The sequence below is a fragment of the Thalassophryne amazonica genome, chromosome 14, assembly GCF_902500255.1.
Source record: "Thalassophryne amazonica chromosome 14, fThaAma1.1, whole genome shotgun sequence".
Classification (NCBI taxonomy): Eukaryota; Metazoa; Chordata; class Actinopteri; order Batrachoidiformes; family Batrachoididae; genus Thalassophryne; species Thalassophryne amazonica.
Genome location: NC_047116.1, coordinates 4,724,325 through 4,740,344, shown reverse-complemented (window position 1 = coordinate 4,740,344; position 16,020 = coordinate 4,724,325). Strand labels below are relative to the sequence as shown.

Genomic DNA, 16,020 nt, shown 5'->3' with positions numbered 1-16,020 from the left:
GTGAAATCAGAACAATGCTGACCGTGTGATCAGCAGGTGCTGAATTCTGGCACCTGCTCTTGACGGGTTTATGGCTTTGTTCGTTTTGGTCGTCAGGTGTTGAAAGACTGATGCTGATTAAATTAATCACGATTCAGGTTTTGCTGCTTCATTTGTGCACAAAACTGCAACTTTAAGAACTCTGAGGATGACGGATGAACATCTGCTCGCTTCTCACGTTCACCCATGGTAGATGGGCCGGGACGGGATCGGGGGGGATAATTTATTTAAAAAAAAAAAAAAACAAAAAAAAAAACAGGCCACAGTGGCTCACGTTTTCTAAAGTGTAAGTTAAAAGTTTTTTGTTATGTTTTTTTTTTTTTTTTTTTTTTTTTTTTTACTTGTTTGGGAGGTCCTGCACCTGCTATACAAAATAAATAAATCACACGTTTGTTCTTAATAATAATTAATAATGTTCGGACACCTCGCTTGAGAGGTGTTGCGGGCAAGTCCCATCGGGAGGAGGCCCCGGGGAAGACCCAGGACACGCTGGAGGGACTACGTCTCTCGGCTGGCTTGGGAACACCTCGGGGTTCCCCCGGAGGAGGTGTGTGTGGATCGGGAGGTCTGGGTGGCTTTGCTTGAGCTGGTGCCCCCACGACCTGACTCCAGATAAAGCGGAAGAAACTGGATGGATGGATGGATGGATAATTAATAATATTTATAAGGGCCTTTCCCAGGGATCAACACACAAAACAAACCAATACACGATAACGCACAAAAATATCCCAATTCATTAAAAAATATTAAATGGATGCATTTTTAATGTAGCGTTTTCAACGGTGCGATCCATCTTCATCAACAACATCTAGCATGTTCATCATTTTATTTTTGGAATTTAAAAGTCCTTGTATTAAGTAACAGCATAGGCTGTGGTGTGTACATGTGCTACACTGAGTTCCAGTCCATTGTCAAACTCACTACCAAGGAAACCGCGTTAAAAAGTGAGTTCCACATACAGAAAAAAAGTGTAACATGTTTTTTTTCCTCCCTCTTCCAGAGTCTTAAAAAAAATAAAAAAAGAAAGTGCAAATTACACTTCGGTGTGACTTATAGGAAGTCCGTTCTGCATCTCACCTGTTTTCATTTGGGGTCACCACAGCAGACCAGAGGCGGAGCTGCAGGTTGACTTGGCACAAGTTTTACAGCGGATGCCTTTCCTGACTGATGCCACTCCACATTGGATACTGGAGAATGGACAGGGGCGGGATTTGAACCAGGAACCTTCTGCACTGGAAACAAGCACACTTAACTGCTTGGCCAAATACGGTACATGTAACTCCAGACCACATGTGAAGAGAAAATGAAGAAGTGCCTGCTTTGGCTAAATTCATTCAAAATCCTTTCTGCTGGGTTGTGTGTAGGTGTGACTAGTTGTGTCATTCTTACAATGCAGTCACTGTGAAACAATCAAAAAATAAGTTTATTTCTCTGATTCAGTACATTTCTGAGCAACAACCACACCTGCTCCTAATGCATTATCTGTTCAGCATCTACTAAGTGTCCAGCAGGGGGCAGACAGCTCTGCGGGATACAACAGGGGCAAAAAAAAAAAAAAAAAATCTGCTTTTTGTTCATTTGTTCATCTGTTCACTCACTGCATTTTACAGCTTTTCCACAGCCCAGGAATAATAAACCAGTTTGCACTAAATGTTTCGCACAAACTGAGTCCAGCCTGGAACAAAATCCATTTAGTCTCCAAGCTTCCTGCTGATGTTCAGCTGCTATGGAACAAAGAAAAATGAAGCACTGTCACATTTTGTTTCTGTTCTGATTCAATTTCACACATTCTGCTACAAGCAAACCGATCGGCGGAAACATGGTGTCACATGACTGACATCAGCAATGTGACATAATTAATAACAAAATGCCAACCAGCTGACATTAGAATCTGTCCCTCTAACGTGTCTCCTGACAAACTCCAGCTGAGGCTTCACGTGTCTTTTTTTTTTTTTTTTTTTTTTTTTTTTTTTTTTTAAATCAGACTTGGTGTTCCTTCACAATCACACTGTGACTTTAATTTATATTTTGGATGTTTTTAGAATAACAATAACGTGATCTGTTAGTATTTTGCACGCTGGATCAGCCTACACAGGTTCACCTCCTCAGACAGACAGAACCTGGGTCAGAACAAGAGAGACTCCTCCTCACAGAAAGGACCAGATCACATGACCAAACTGTATGTAAATGTCATGTCTTCTTTTTAACAGTCTTTTTCTGTTGCACTTCACTGTGACTGATGAAGCAGAGAAGCTTCTCCAAACACAAGCCACTGAAGCTTCAGCAGTGTCTTGGTGTCTTCCCTCACTTGTCTCCTTCCGACGTGCTAAATGTGAAGACACATTTAGCACGTCGTGATCTTTTTCTTATCGACTGATTTAATCGAACTCAGATGTTCAGAAAATTGGAAATGTCCTTATATCGTCTTCAGACGGCGCTGACGGCTATAAAAGTGATGATGTACATGTGTTACGGTGGTGCATTTATTATTAGCTATTAAGTATTTAGTTTCTTCCTCTTTCGACTGCTCCCATTAGGGGGCGCCACAGCAGTCTTCCAGATGATGCCAAAGATATTCAGTTTACTGCCAAACATTGTTCACAGTTTCAGTACTCTGGCAAAATAATTTGCTTCGGGACAAATAAAGTTATTCTCAGTCTTAAACAGTAAAACTGTTAGTTTAAAGTTAAAATCGAAGAACTTGGATTTATTACTTATTAATTAAGTTAAAATCGAAGAACTTGGATTTATTACTTATTAATTAAGTTAAAATCGAAGAACTTGGATTTATTACTTATCTTTGTAATTACTCAACATGACTAGTCGATTATCAAAATAGTTGTCCACTAATCAGTTCATGGCTGCAGCTCTTGTTTTTAATCATGTCAGAGATTTGTTTTCACATACTTCTTGAAAGCGTCCTTCTTTTGGCTGTTAACGTCACCACACTACTTGATTTGGCACAAGTTTTACACCAGAAGTTCTTCCAGATATGCAAGGAGGCAGAGGCATAGGTGGCCTTGAACCCATGACCTTCTAACTGTAAGGCACGAAGGCTAACCACAGCACCACCGTGGTGTCTAACACATTCACAAAATAAAATCCGACATGAATATGAGCAGTTTTTATAGATATTACACAGATAACTGTTTAAAGGGTAAACTGGAGTAAACAGCATTTAAAATGTTGCTTAAACACAACAGTCACAGCGACGAAAACTCAAACATGTAACAGACACGCACACACACGCTTGCACAAAAACACGACAGGCACAGACGCACATATACATGACTGCAGGCGGATCCTCGGGGGGGGGGGGGGGGGGGGTTCTACAATAATTAGCGCTAAAACCACAGTGAGTTCAGAACAATCCGACTGAGCTGAAACCTTCACACTCAAAGTAGAAACAAATGAAAGAAAAGCAGAACACAAATAATGAGAAACATCTCTGCGTTTCTTCATTTATATTGAAGGAGTACTGCGCGTCCACTACACCAAAATTTGATGTTCACAATGTGGCTTTTTCTCCCCTTTCTTTCCAAAACCCAATGCAGATCCAGTTCTAAAGCAGGATTCTGACGAGGGCCTCCCAGTTTTATCAATAAGCCCCAGGAGAAATAAAGTGGCATTTTTTGCTGTTTCAAAGCTAATATTCTAATCCCAAATGTCTCATGTTGTCACTTTCATGTGAAGAAAAGCCTGCTGTTAATTTGGACTCTAATAGGAACCAGAAAGTCTGCGCAAAGCGGGCCGCCCTGCAGCAGAACAATAAAAAGTGAAGCAGCACCTCAGTGAACCGAGACGGCAGTTTATAAAGTCTGATCTGGATCCAGTGCACAAGGACACTTTCAGCGCACAGAGCTGTGTTTACATACAGAGCTGTAACAGAGGTCAGAGGTCAGACGTAACCTGATTTAAAACATTAGAAAAACAGTGATTACCCCCTTAACGCAGAGAGGATATGGAATAATGTGCTTGTACTTTACTGTGGATGATTCGAGGTCAAAGTTCAAAGCCACAAAAATTACAACTCATTGAGGCTAAAACAGTAAAACAGCTTGGAGGAGGAGGAACAGGCCAAAATACTGAGAGGTCCTTTAAAACAACAACAACAACAAAAAAAAACAACAGTCATTTCTCTGTTTTAAGTTCATTTGTATTTTTTTGGTGCTCACTCCTGCAAACGGGCCTAAAACCAACCAGAACCAAGCTGCTGATCTGAACTCAGCCTTCAGAGAGGCTGAAGCTATAATTTATCATTTCTGTGATTTGATGACAGCAGTGTGGCTTAGTGGTTTGCACTGTTGCCTCACAGCAAGAAGATCATTCGTTCAATTCCCACCTGTGGCCTTTCTATGTGGAGTTTGCATGTTCTCCCCGTGTTTGCATGAGTTCGCTCCGGGTGCTCCAGCTTCCTCCAGCTTCCTCCAGCATCCAAAGACATGCAGGTTAGATGGACTGGAAACTTTAAATTGTCTGTGACCCTGTGACAGACTGGCGTCCTGTCACAAAAAAAGGGTCACATTGTTTTGTTGTGGAGCCCAAGCCATGTTTAGAACCCCCCCCCCCCACACAGATTTCTGAAAGTCAAGGGAAAGGTCAAAGGCCCGGCCCACAATTTTCCCACTGTTTGGTCAAGGCCCAACATCTGACACATTTTTCACAGAATAGAAGTTCAGGATTCGTGGATTATTAAAACACTCTTGGACTTTGAACTCTGAGTGGGATTCAGACTGCAAGCCGGTGCTGTCAGTAACCAGTGGGCTGTTTATCCCTGAAAACACAGGATCACAACACTGACCTGGTGACCTCGGGGAACTGGATGGGGTAGTGCAGGACCTGGCACTTTGGGCGGATCAGCTGGTCCAGGTCTTTGGGCCGGTGGTCGGGAATCTTCTTCATAAAGGTCTTGATGGAGGACAGGAAGGAGTCCATGTTGAAACGGGAGTTGAACAAAACCACATCTGCCACCAGGCTGTTGGGGGGGGGGGGGGGGGGGGGGGTGTAAACATGAAACAGTGAACATCTGCTGATTTGACTTTAAATTCACATTTTGGGATTTTTTGATGATTAAATCAATCATTTGTCAACTATAATGACTTTTTTATGGTTTTCTTAGATTAACTGGAAGGAAAACAAAAAAAGAATCCAAACTTGTGAGTTTCACAGGTCCAGATTTTGAACAGCACAGAAACCTTCATGACTTCACTTAAACTAAAAAAAAAAAAAAAAAAAAAAAAAAAAGAATGAACAGTGACTTCCTTTTCACCAATACTGAAATTCTGATTTAATTTACAGCTTAAGAATATAAATTAATTAATAATTAGCTGAACTTGAACTCATCATGGTTTGACTAATGATGACAAACATAAAATTATTATCAGTGCTTTAATTACTCATGTGTCCACTTACAGAGGCTGCAAGAAAAAAAAAAAGAAACTTTATAAAGAACGTAGAATAAACACCTGGATTTATTTAATCAAAACCCGTCCCGGACTCAAGAACCAGTTCCGCACAAAGTCCCATCTGAACAGGTTTTATAAGTTTGTTCAGGGACATGGCAGTCACATGACCTGGGCCCAGAGTGCGTGGTTGGACTTCAGATAGCGGCGTGTCGGTGCCGATCAGCGGCCGTTCTGGCGATGTGCTGCTTCAGGATTCAAATCAGCAAAGTGATCTGGCTGGAATCCAATCAGACGTCTCTTAATGATCCGCCGGTTTGGAGAGGCAGATTATTTAATGCTGCCATATCTAGCCGGCTTAACGACGTTAGCGTCGATGGAGTGGGCTGCGCACAGCTGACTTATTGACATGTTGTCCCACGCAGATCAACAACAATCAGTTTTCTTTGAGAGAGCCTCACTTTACCGTTAGCCGCCTGATTTATCACAACGCTGTCGCTCAACAAGACTGACTTCAATTAGACAGACGGCACAGCGCAGGAACGAGCTCGTTAACCAATCACATGCCCCCTGACACGCTCATTAAGACAAACCGTTACAGCAGAGCGCTTCTGTTTTTTTTACTCTGTGTACAGACAGACGGTAATGATGCAGGCGCTCAGCGTTCAGTGCTGACCGTATAAATCACACCGATCACAATAACACCATCAAAATTCACATGACAACACCTGAAGGATCACAATCAGTTTAACACACACACACACACACACACACACGGTGAACTTTGTCATGGTTATTCCTCCAATAATTAAATTAGATATTTTCTGAGTCATGAAATTTAAATGATTACAGAAGTCTGACACTTTAAGAGGCCTTGGTATTTGTTAAGGCAACAACTCAAAACTTTTTGTCTATGTAATATCTCATGTCTGCCAACTGCTGGACAGTCAGTGGATGCTGGCTTGATGACGGATTAGGATCAGGTGTGGCAGCCACTCCATTTTCACAGCGGTTAGCACCAAGGGTCATGTCTCTGGGTCCTCTAACTTTGAGGTCAGGAGACGTCTGGAAAGGTCACTGGACAGAGATGTTTGGTGATGCTCATATCTCAACAGGGTCCCGGTGCTTCCCAACTTCCCAACTGTACAGTTGAACTCTAACCAGTGACCAAAGGTGAAAACTGGATGTCTTTGGTACCAGGTCTCCTTGAAGGATCCTTTGGGACCGCTGGAATGACTGTGTCAAACAAAACATGTGTTCCATCTTCACCCATGGTCATGAGATTTAGGTAATGACCGGTCACTGATACAAGCGGCGGAAATGAGATTCCTCAGTCAGGTATCTGGGCTTAACATCAGGACCAGGGTGAGAAGTTTGGATACCTGAAAGGGACTCTGAGTAGAGCTGCTGCTTCTTTGCATCAAAAGAAGGTACACAGGGTGGTTCAGGTGTACGCGGTGAGGATGCCCCTCAGTGGTCTCCCTCGGGAGGTCTTTGAGGCACATCCAACTGGGGGGGCCCAGGGAAGGCCCAGGGCACGCTGGAGGGATTATATTATATTTCTCAACCGGCTTGGGGATCATCCAGGAAGAGTTAAAGGACTTGGCTAAAGATAGGGAAGTGTGGGATGAGCTGCTTAGCCTGTGGCCACCGTTATATGGACCCAGACAAGCAGCAGAAAATGAATGAAAACATGCGTATTTCTAAGCATGATCCAGCAGGACACCAGCGACAGGACAAGACCAAGGCCACACTTCACCTGGCTCCAGCTGACAGATGGTTACTTTCCAGTTGTCTTGCTGGGTGGTTGCCATCCAGGACCCAATGGGGTTCCATAGTGTGGCTGATGCACCAGCGCCACCCCCCCGAAACTGATCTGTCCTGAGAAATAGAACTTTGTCACTGTACTGTTACGGTCACGTTGTAAATCTTGCATGGTCACAAATCCACACAACCCTGCAGAAAGGATTCCGTGTGAACGTGGCCAAAGCAGAACCTTCTTATGTCTCATTCACAGAGCTGAAACAACTAATCAAATTAATCGATTAAAATCGATTATTAAAATAGTTGTCAACTAATTTAGTCATCGATTAGTTGCTAAATAACTTTGTTTTATCGCAAATGTTTCGTTTCTTCCATATAACTGAGCTTTGCTTTGAATCTTGAACCAATGAAGGAGTGCTTCAAGATGCTGCTTCGTTGGTTTCATTTGTTTTATTTCGCTTTATCTTAATTTTTCTCCACTAAAACCCTAAACAGCACATGTTTGTGAGGAATATTTATGGTCTTAGTTATAGTTATGGTCTTATGAAACAGTTGATAGATGTATTTTATGCTAACTTCGATGCTAACGCGTTAGCATATCTATGGCGTCTTCAATGTTAAAGTTAGCATTAAGCTGCTGGCATTTCAGCATGTTTGTGCATGTTTTCTGTATAATAATTAATTAGGGTGACCAGATTATTGGGTTAAAATTGTGTCATTAATATTTGTAAATGCACACAGGGTGATCTACAAATAATCATTGATTTGCAAATGTGTTCAGATATCCACAAATGCAAATTTCATATTTGTAACTTGTAAACTGGTCTTTGCAAATCATGTATTTGCAAATATAAAACTTAATTTGTAAAAAAAAAAAAAAAAAAAAAATACATTTGTAAAACTGGAAATTGTATTTGTGAATTGAGTTTCAGCATTTGTGGATCACCAATTACACGCATTCATCGCTTTCCTCTGCGACGTCATTTTGAGACATTCTTTTCACGAAATCCACACAGATCCACAAACAAATGCCGACTGATTCTCAAATACACACTCACACACACTGGATATTCACTAGATGGCAGTGTGGTTCCATTCATTGATGTGGCAAACAAACTATATGCTCCCGGATGACACTTTAATCGTGATCGTTACGAGTTTTTAAAATGCTCATCGCAAAGCGTTCTTTTTTTACGACATCATGCAAGTTTTGTAAGTCCGCGGACACTGATCTGTGTAGATACAAATCAGTTTCCTCGGATCCACGGAGCCTGGCTGTTGCGACAGTTGTAAAGCGGGACTGGTTGCTGCGGTGACACTGTGTGGTTCCTGTGCAAAGCTTAGCTAAATGTAGCATGTGTACATCGCAAACTTTTAGAACTTTCAAGTTTTTAAAAGAAGTTTGCAGCATGTCTGTGTCACGGAGCACGCACAGGCGCAATGCTGTTTAATACGCTTATTTGAACCACTGCGTTAAAGAGTACAACACTAACACCCCCGCCCCCCCTCCCCATGATGAAATCTGCGGACACATCATAATTTTAAAAAATAACTGACCTTGCAGACAATATCACCACATACATACCCATCCATCAGACGCCTCCATTACGGTAATGTGAAATGATTTATTCTTCTCTCACCCGGGAGCATATAGTTTCAGCCACATCAATGAATGGAACCACACTGCCATCTAGTGGATATCCAGTGTGCGTGTGTATTTGTGAATCAGTCGGCATTTGTTTGTGGATCTGTGTTCGCGAAAAGAATGTCTCAAAATGACATCGCAGAGGAAAGCGATGAATGCGTGTAATTGGTGATCCACAAATGCTGAAACTCAATTCACAAATACAATTTCCAGTTTTACAAATGTAATTTTTTTTTTTTTTTTTACAAATTAAGTTTTATATTTGCAAATACAACATTATTTGCAAAGACCAATTTACAAGTTACAAATATGAAATTTGCATTTGTGGATATCTGAACACATTTGCAAATCAATGATTATTTGTAGATCACCCTGTGTGCATTTACAAATATTAATGAGACAATTTTAACCCCATACCAGATGTCCCACTTTGTGCCACCAATTGAGATGGTTTCCAGTGTTGTTATTGACTGTCAGGCTTCAGTGTTGAAATGCGTGTTTTAAAAATGTGTGTTTTAAACAACACATTTCAAAACTGAAGCCTGACTGTCAATAACAACACTGGAAACCATCTCAATTTGGGAAACAATGTGGGACATCTGGTCACCCAATAATTAATGGCTCAGCGTTTGTTGTTGTAAAAGAGTCAAATGTATTACAAATTATAATATTTTAAAATTTATTTTTATTTATATATTAATAATAATAGCAACACTAATAATAGTAATAATGACTAATAATGCTACAATATAATTTTAGAGAAAGAGACATGAGTCACATGTGTCATTGTGAAATGACCACATAGTTTACAAGTTATACAGAGAATGTTGCACATATAATGAGTCAGGCTACAGTTTTTGATTTATGTTTTATGGTTAACTGGTTATGCTAATTGCTCATTTGCAGCAACAAAAACACCTCTTTTTTTCACCATATATTTTATAACATTTATATGTTTCAATGTTGTTTTATGGCAACTCAGCACTTTGATAAAGCAATGTCATTTGAAATAATTATTTTTGTTCTTTATTATAAACTGGCGTCCTGTCATGGGTGTACCCCACCTCACGCTCTATGACTGCTGGAATAGGCTCCAGCCCCCCACGACCCTTAATTGGACTAAGCGGTAGAAGATGAATGAATGAATGAATTATAAACTGTTTTATTCTTTATTATTTTATATTTCAACAGCCAAGTGACATTTGACGATTTGTTGATTTTCAAGTATTTTAAGTTTTCAGATAATGTTCTGTTGTTAATTAAAGTGATGGAAGGAGAGAAAAATTGTTTCCCTGGCACATTTTAAAAAATTCCCCTCTAATCCGATTAATCGATTAATCGTGTCGAAACCCCATCAGATTCATCGATGATCTAAATAATCGTTTGTTGCAGCCCTACTCATTCAACGTGTGTGGTTGAAGTTGCACATAGCATGAATTTCTAGAGCCTTGGTCGGGTGACCAGGTCTACTGTGGCTCACCTCATCAATCAGCAAGTTCAATCAGATCAGAACGGCTGTAAAATGTTAGATTCTTTATATAACCTGTTTTTAAAAAGCTTTCATTATCATAAGTCCAGTAGGGAGTTACAGATCTGACCTGGTCCAACTGAGAACGACTGTCTCGGCCTACCTGATACCAGTCTGACCTCACATCTTCAGACTGAAGCTCAAACATGTAAAACAGATTTTAGTGCTCTTCTCTGGTTCAGTCCTTACCATGAGAGGACCTGGTTATAGCCGTACTGGAAGTCCCGTTCCTGGTCTTTCTGTACAGGATAAATCAGCTGGTTCTCGTGGAAGTAGAGGACCTTCTTGAGCAGGGCCAGGTCTGGCCGCAGAGCCACCAGCTCGCACAGGTTGAGCACAGAGCTGGTAAACAGAACCCTGCAGATGGAAGAACACGGTCGACTTCAATGGAAGGAAAATTAACAGCAGACACCGTTCATACACAAGCCAAAACCTGAACCACATCTGAGACCATCATGGAGGTCCATGGGAGAGTACGAGGCTGTGTGCAGGTCCAAGTACACTCCACAACGCAGGGATACACAAAAAACTGATACCAGGTGAAACGATTGGAAAAAGTAACTTCTGACTTTTATGATTTATTGTTGAGTTTCTAGAATGTCAGGAAAAAAAAGCCATAAAAGTTAAATCCATCACTTATAACAAGTTTTAAAAAAAAAAAAAAAAAAAAAAACACACTGTGGCTTGTTGTTGTCTGTTTGGACGCCTGCCATCGGGCGGTCCTCTGGTGATGTGGCTGTGCTGAGGCACCGGGGCCTGATCCCAGACTTGACTTTATTACTTGGTGTCAAAGATCCTCAGTCAGGAGATATCTGGAAATTTTCTGTGCAGCAACCGGACTTCTTCTTGGTTTTCGTAATGTTTCAACAGCCACCCAAATGAATTCTGCAGTTTCTAAGCTGGATTCACAAAAGTGGATTGCCACCTTTTTTTGCACAGTTTATTTGAATTAGCAGCAACAACTTTAAGACGAAGAAGACGTCTGAGATGGTAACTTCCCAATTATTGACTGGAACAACAATCCTAAAACCAAAGAGCATTCAGCTGACCAGTTTCTCAAACTCTGCAAGTTTGAATGTCGATAAAGTCACTTTCCAAATAAGATAAAAAACAAAAATACTATATCTGGTGTAAATGGCCATTTAACCCAGATTATTCTTTCCAGTTAAAAGTTAAAGTAGTGAGATAAAAAAAAAAAAACCCTAAACATAACCAACCATTGAAACAGTCAGTCAATCGATCTGGTGTAGAACCAGAGACGGGGGTGGAGCCAGAACACTTCACAGATATACAGTGTAAGACAAAGTTGTTGTTGTTGTTTTTGGAATACGTTTTTACTAATCTTTCTTAAAATGCTGGGCATGTTCTATGATCTGGGTAAATGGGCTGAGCCAGTAAACTGCAAAGTAACTGTTTAACGGAGTGGAACGATAAATCTCTTATCATGATAATCACATCGGGGGCTTGTATCAGAACTTTTTTCATACAAGTATCTTAATACCATAAAAAATAAACTCCTGCATGGAAGAAACAATGCAGAAGAATCAGCAATTATTTATAAAATACACAAGCAGGAAAAAGATAAAGGCTTTCAGAATAATTTGCTTCTTTAAAGCTGAACATTCATCACAGAGGAGGGACACAGGGTAAATAGGGAGAAGGATGCTGAGGATGGAGCCACCAGGCAGGAGGCAAAAGAGGAGGCGTATGGATGAGCTGAGGGAGGACATGCAGGTGGTTGGTGAGACAGAGGACAATCTGCTGTGGTGCCCCCTAACAGGATCAACTGAAAAAAGAATGTTTGTCACGGACTTCCTTCTGTGTAAATAGTGTGAACAGTGTATCGTGATATGCATCAAATTGTGATAGGTGGAGTGCGATCAGTGCTGGAAGTCCCAAGGCCAGTCTCGGTCTCGAGACTGTTGTTTAGATGCCTCAGCCTCAGACTCGGCATCGTCTGGGATCAAAGAATAAGCCGAAGACGGTCTGGAGCCGCGCATTTTTACCCGTTTACCAAACAAAAAGTGACCTTACACATATGATGGTTTATAGCACACTGCTTAAATGAAGTGTTTTCTAGTCACCACAGTACTACACATACACAAAGACACACGCTACATCTACAAGTACTAATGTGTAAAAGTCTTACAAAACAGCCTTGTCACCCCCCTAGCATTATTGTATTCCTTTGCCCGGGTAACGTATTAATGTCTGTGACTGGCCTCAATGAGGTGGACTTGAATACAACACTGACTGCGATACTCATGGTGTCATGTAGCTACTGTATCACTCCACAGCGTCCGTTTAACACCGTGTCACAGGCTGTTTCACTCACTCAGCACAGCGGCTGGACAGTGCTGCTGAATCTAGAGGACGCACACAATCCAGACGTTTCTAAACTGAAAACAGGGCGTGTTGTGCAAGGCTGCAAGTCTGGAGTGCCGTCACACAGTTTTGTCTCAGAGTAACCTGTCCATTATGTTGAACTCATCAAAAGGTGCTGTGCAAGTCTGACGGAGTGATTGGGACCAATATCTGGACCGGTTCGTTGTGCTGTGGGTGTTCTGTGCACGCTGGTGGTGTGGCGTTAACCGCAGTAGCCAGGAACAGAGTCTTTGAAGGTCTAAATCTCCCTAAATGACCCCATCCTCCTCTTCATCACTCAGCCACCACCCAGACTACACTTTTCCCTTCTCCTTTAAACCGACGAGCGAGCGGCTTTGATGTGGCCGGCCCACGAGCCGTCACTGAGATCACGTCTCCCTCGTGCCTTTCAGACGTGGGATTAGCCCAATTTCCTTTGCCTGATCAGACCTTTTCAATCAAAACCTGAGAGGCCTGCGGGTCCACGTGGAATGGGAATCCGCGCCACCCGCTACAGCCCTCGATAATGCAGTAATTCTGACTCAAAACATATGAGACGTTCCTATTTTTACCCCGTTTTCCTGCCAAAAATAGTCTGACGGGACATCCTGTGGAGTTAATAATAAAGAGGCTGAAACCTGCACGAATCGCCAAACAAATCCACATGGCAGCGGACGGAGAGCTCACACACAAAAACACACATCACGCATGACGTCTGATAGATCATCAGTTATTCACTGGATTAAAGTAACACCGGTCCAACATTCAGCTGCCACATTCTGGGTTTTGGACTGTGATATTATACTACACAGCATGTCCACAAAGCGGTGAGCAGTGTGTGTGTGCGCGTGTGTAACCTGCTGGCAATATTAGTTGGACAGATATCTGGAGATGATTACATTTTGTAGTATTTTGGTGAAAAGTCAAAAATCAAGATCCAAGAAACCTCGATGGATGAAAAATATCTGATTGTACATTTATACTGTGGAGTGCACGGTATGTGCTCTTTTAATTTGCTGAGTTAAAAGATAAGTCACGTCACTGCACTGGTAGTGCGTTTTGCTAAACCCACAACATCCCATAACTACCTTGTGTCCTGGATGGCAACCACCCAGACAGATAAGCAGTCCATCCCCTCTGTCTGCTGCAGCCAGGTGGAAACATGGGCATGTCCTTGAAACGCACCAGTTATAAGACAAGAACATTTATTGACTTATTGTTTACCTTTGAGTTTGTGCTGACATGGACTTGCACCCCCCCCGCGCTGGAATCACTGACAGAAAATTACTCAAACAACAAACATGTTGCAGGAAAACAAGTGGAATTAAAATACACGCAGAAAAATACCAGACAGCAGCAAAAGAGATTTCTGTAGATAAATACGTTCTTCACTTTAATTATCTGAGGAAAAGTGCGCATTCGAAAGTTGTACTTTTAAAATACTCATTTTACTGTATATTACAGCTGCAACAACAAATGCATTTTAAAATTTGAGTCATTTTCAGATTCTGTGATATCAGTTTCATAAATGTGAACAGTTTCTGCTTTATCTGACAGCTTTCTTTCCTCCTCTCTGGCAGTAAACTGGAACGTCTTTGGGTTCTGGACAAAACCGCACATTTATAGGAATCTTCTTGGGCTTTCGGAAACAGTTATCCAGTTTTTTCACCATTTTATGGACCCAACAGCAAATTGATTAATCAGCTGATTACTTTCAGACTAATTAATAATTGTTAGTAGCAGCCCTCGTGTATTTAAATGTACTTTATACACTGTGTGTGTGTGTGTGTGTGTGTGTGTGTGTGTGTGTGTGTGTGTGTATATATATATATATATATATATATATATATATATATATATATATATATATACATACACACACACACACACACAGTTTTCCATTATGAACATTCATTGATTTTATTCTTAAATCTTTCATAAATTATTTCACTAATTTATCTTAAACAGATTTTAATACATCAGCCGAGCCCAAAGTAAAAAAAACTAAACAGAAAACCAGAAGTTAAAAACAGATATTCTAGTAATTCTGAACTTGGACAACTTCTTTTTTTTGTTTGTTCACTGTTTGCGGTGCAGAAATTGGAGTGCTAAAGGTGAAGTCAGTGAAACCGTGAATCATTCCTGATCACGTTGACATTTTTAAAAGAATCTGAGAATGAGTCAGGCGTCAGACTTCCTGCCCCTCTGATGTCAGAGCAAAAATTAATGCAGGTTATTAATGATCAGATCCACATCAAAGGTGATACCTCAAAGACAAAACACTCTTTGTCCTGCAAAGAGACCCAGAGACAAAAACACCTGCTCCAAAACAACCCCAAAAAGTGACCTCTGACCTGGGACTCTGCCAAAGCACAAATTAAACAAAAATTTTAAAATGAAAATAACCAAACCCTAACCCACAAGGTTCTGTTGGGTGAAATCTTGATGTATAATGGCACCGTGTGTGTGTCACATGTGTTACGTGTGTCACGTGTGTCACGTGTGTCACATGCCCCCCCCCCAATATGCAGAGGTAAATACATGCAGTCAGAAAATCAGGAGAAAAGTCTTTTTTTGTCACATTATGTAAGTTCAGCATTTCTGGACTAAACCTCGATGGACTCCACGGTGCAGAGAAAAATAAGACAGGCTCCACCTCCACGTCTTACCTGTATGATGGACAGACAGGGACAGTCTGCATGAAGTACAGCGCCCCCGTCCTCGCCTTCCAGTGCCATTTTTTGGCAGGCAGCGTGAAGGCGGTGCAGCCTGGGACATGGCTCTTCAACAGGTCAATCAGCTGTTTGTGAGAGCCGCCGTAAAACGCCTCCAGCAGCACGATGTGAGGACTCTGACAGAGACAGGGGGCGGAGATTACTGATCATTGCTGTGTCAGGAAAACAAACATCAAAAGATAACATTTGACCTGCAACAGGAAACTTTGCAGATCAGGTGGACATCAATAAGGGGCAGAGCCAGGACCTAGTGAAACAGCAGCATCTGTGTTCACGTCAGATGCCACTATGTGATGTCACTGAGGGGAGGAGTCAGCAAAAACAGTTTGAGCTGGGGACCGGGACCTTAAAGGTTCGATGGGTGAACCGAGACCGGGACCTTAAAAACAAAACACCAGTCTGAACTTACACTCTCAAATTTTTGTGACTGACTAAAGTAAATTTAACGACAGCGGATTGTTTGCCGTTTTTGGCACTCAGTGAGACCAACGGATTCAAGAGTGTTGCACTATGGTGGGCCTGCCCAGATCAGTTCCTGCAGGG

At 41.5% G+C, this 16,020-nt stretch overlaps 1 protein-coding gene across 1 annotated transcript in view; it reads right to left on the bottom strand.

The window, feature by feature from the left end:
* Positions 1 to 16,020, bottom strand: part of gtdc1 (glycosyltransferase-like domain containing 1) — a 98,008-nt gene that overhangs the window by 40,465 nt on the left and 41,523 nt on the right. The window contains exons 2-4 of the mRNA XM_034186273.1: positions 15,412 to 15,593; positions 10,568 to 10,735; positions 4,841 to 5,014 (exon numbers count right to left, since the gene is read on the bottom strand). Coding sequence (XP_034042164.1) covers positions 4,841 to 5,014; positions 10,568 to 10,735; positions 15,412 to 15,593 — 524 coding nt within the window. The remainder of the gene's footprint in view (positions 1 to 4,840; positions 5,015 to 10,567; positions 10,736 to 15,411; positions 15,594 to 16,020) is intronic.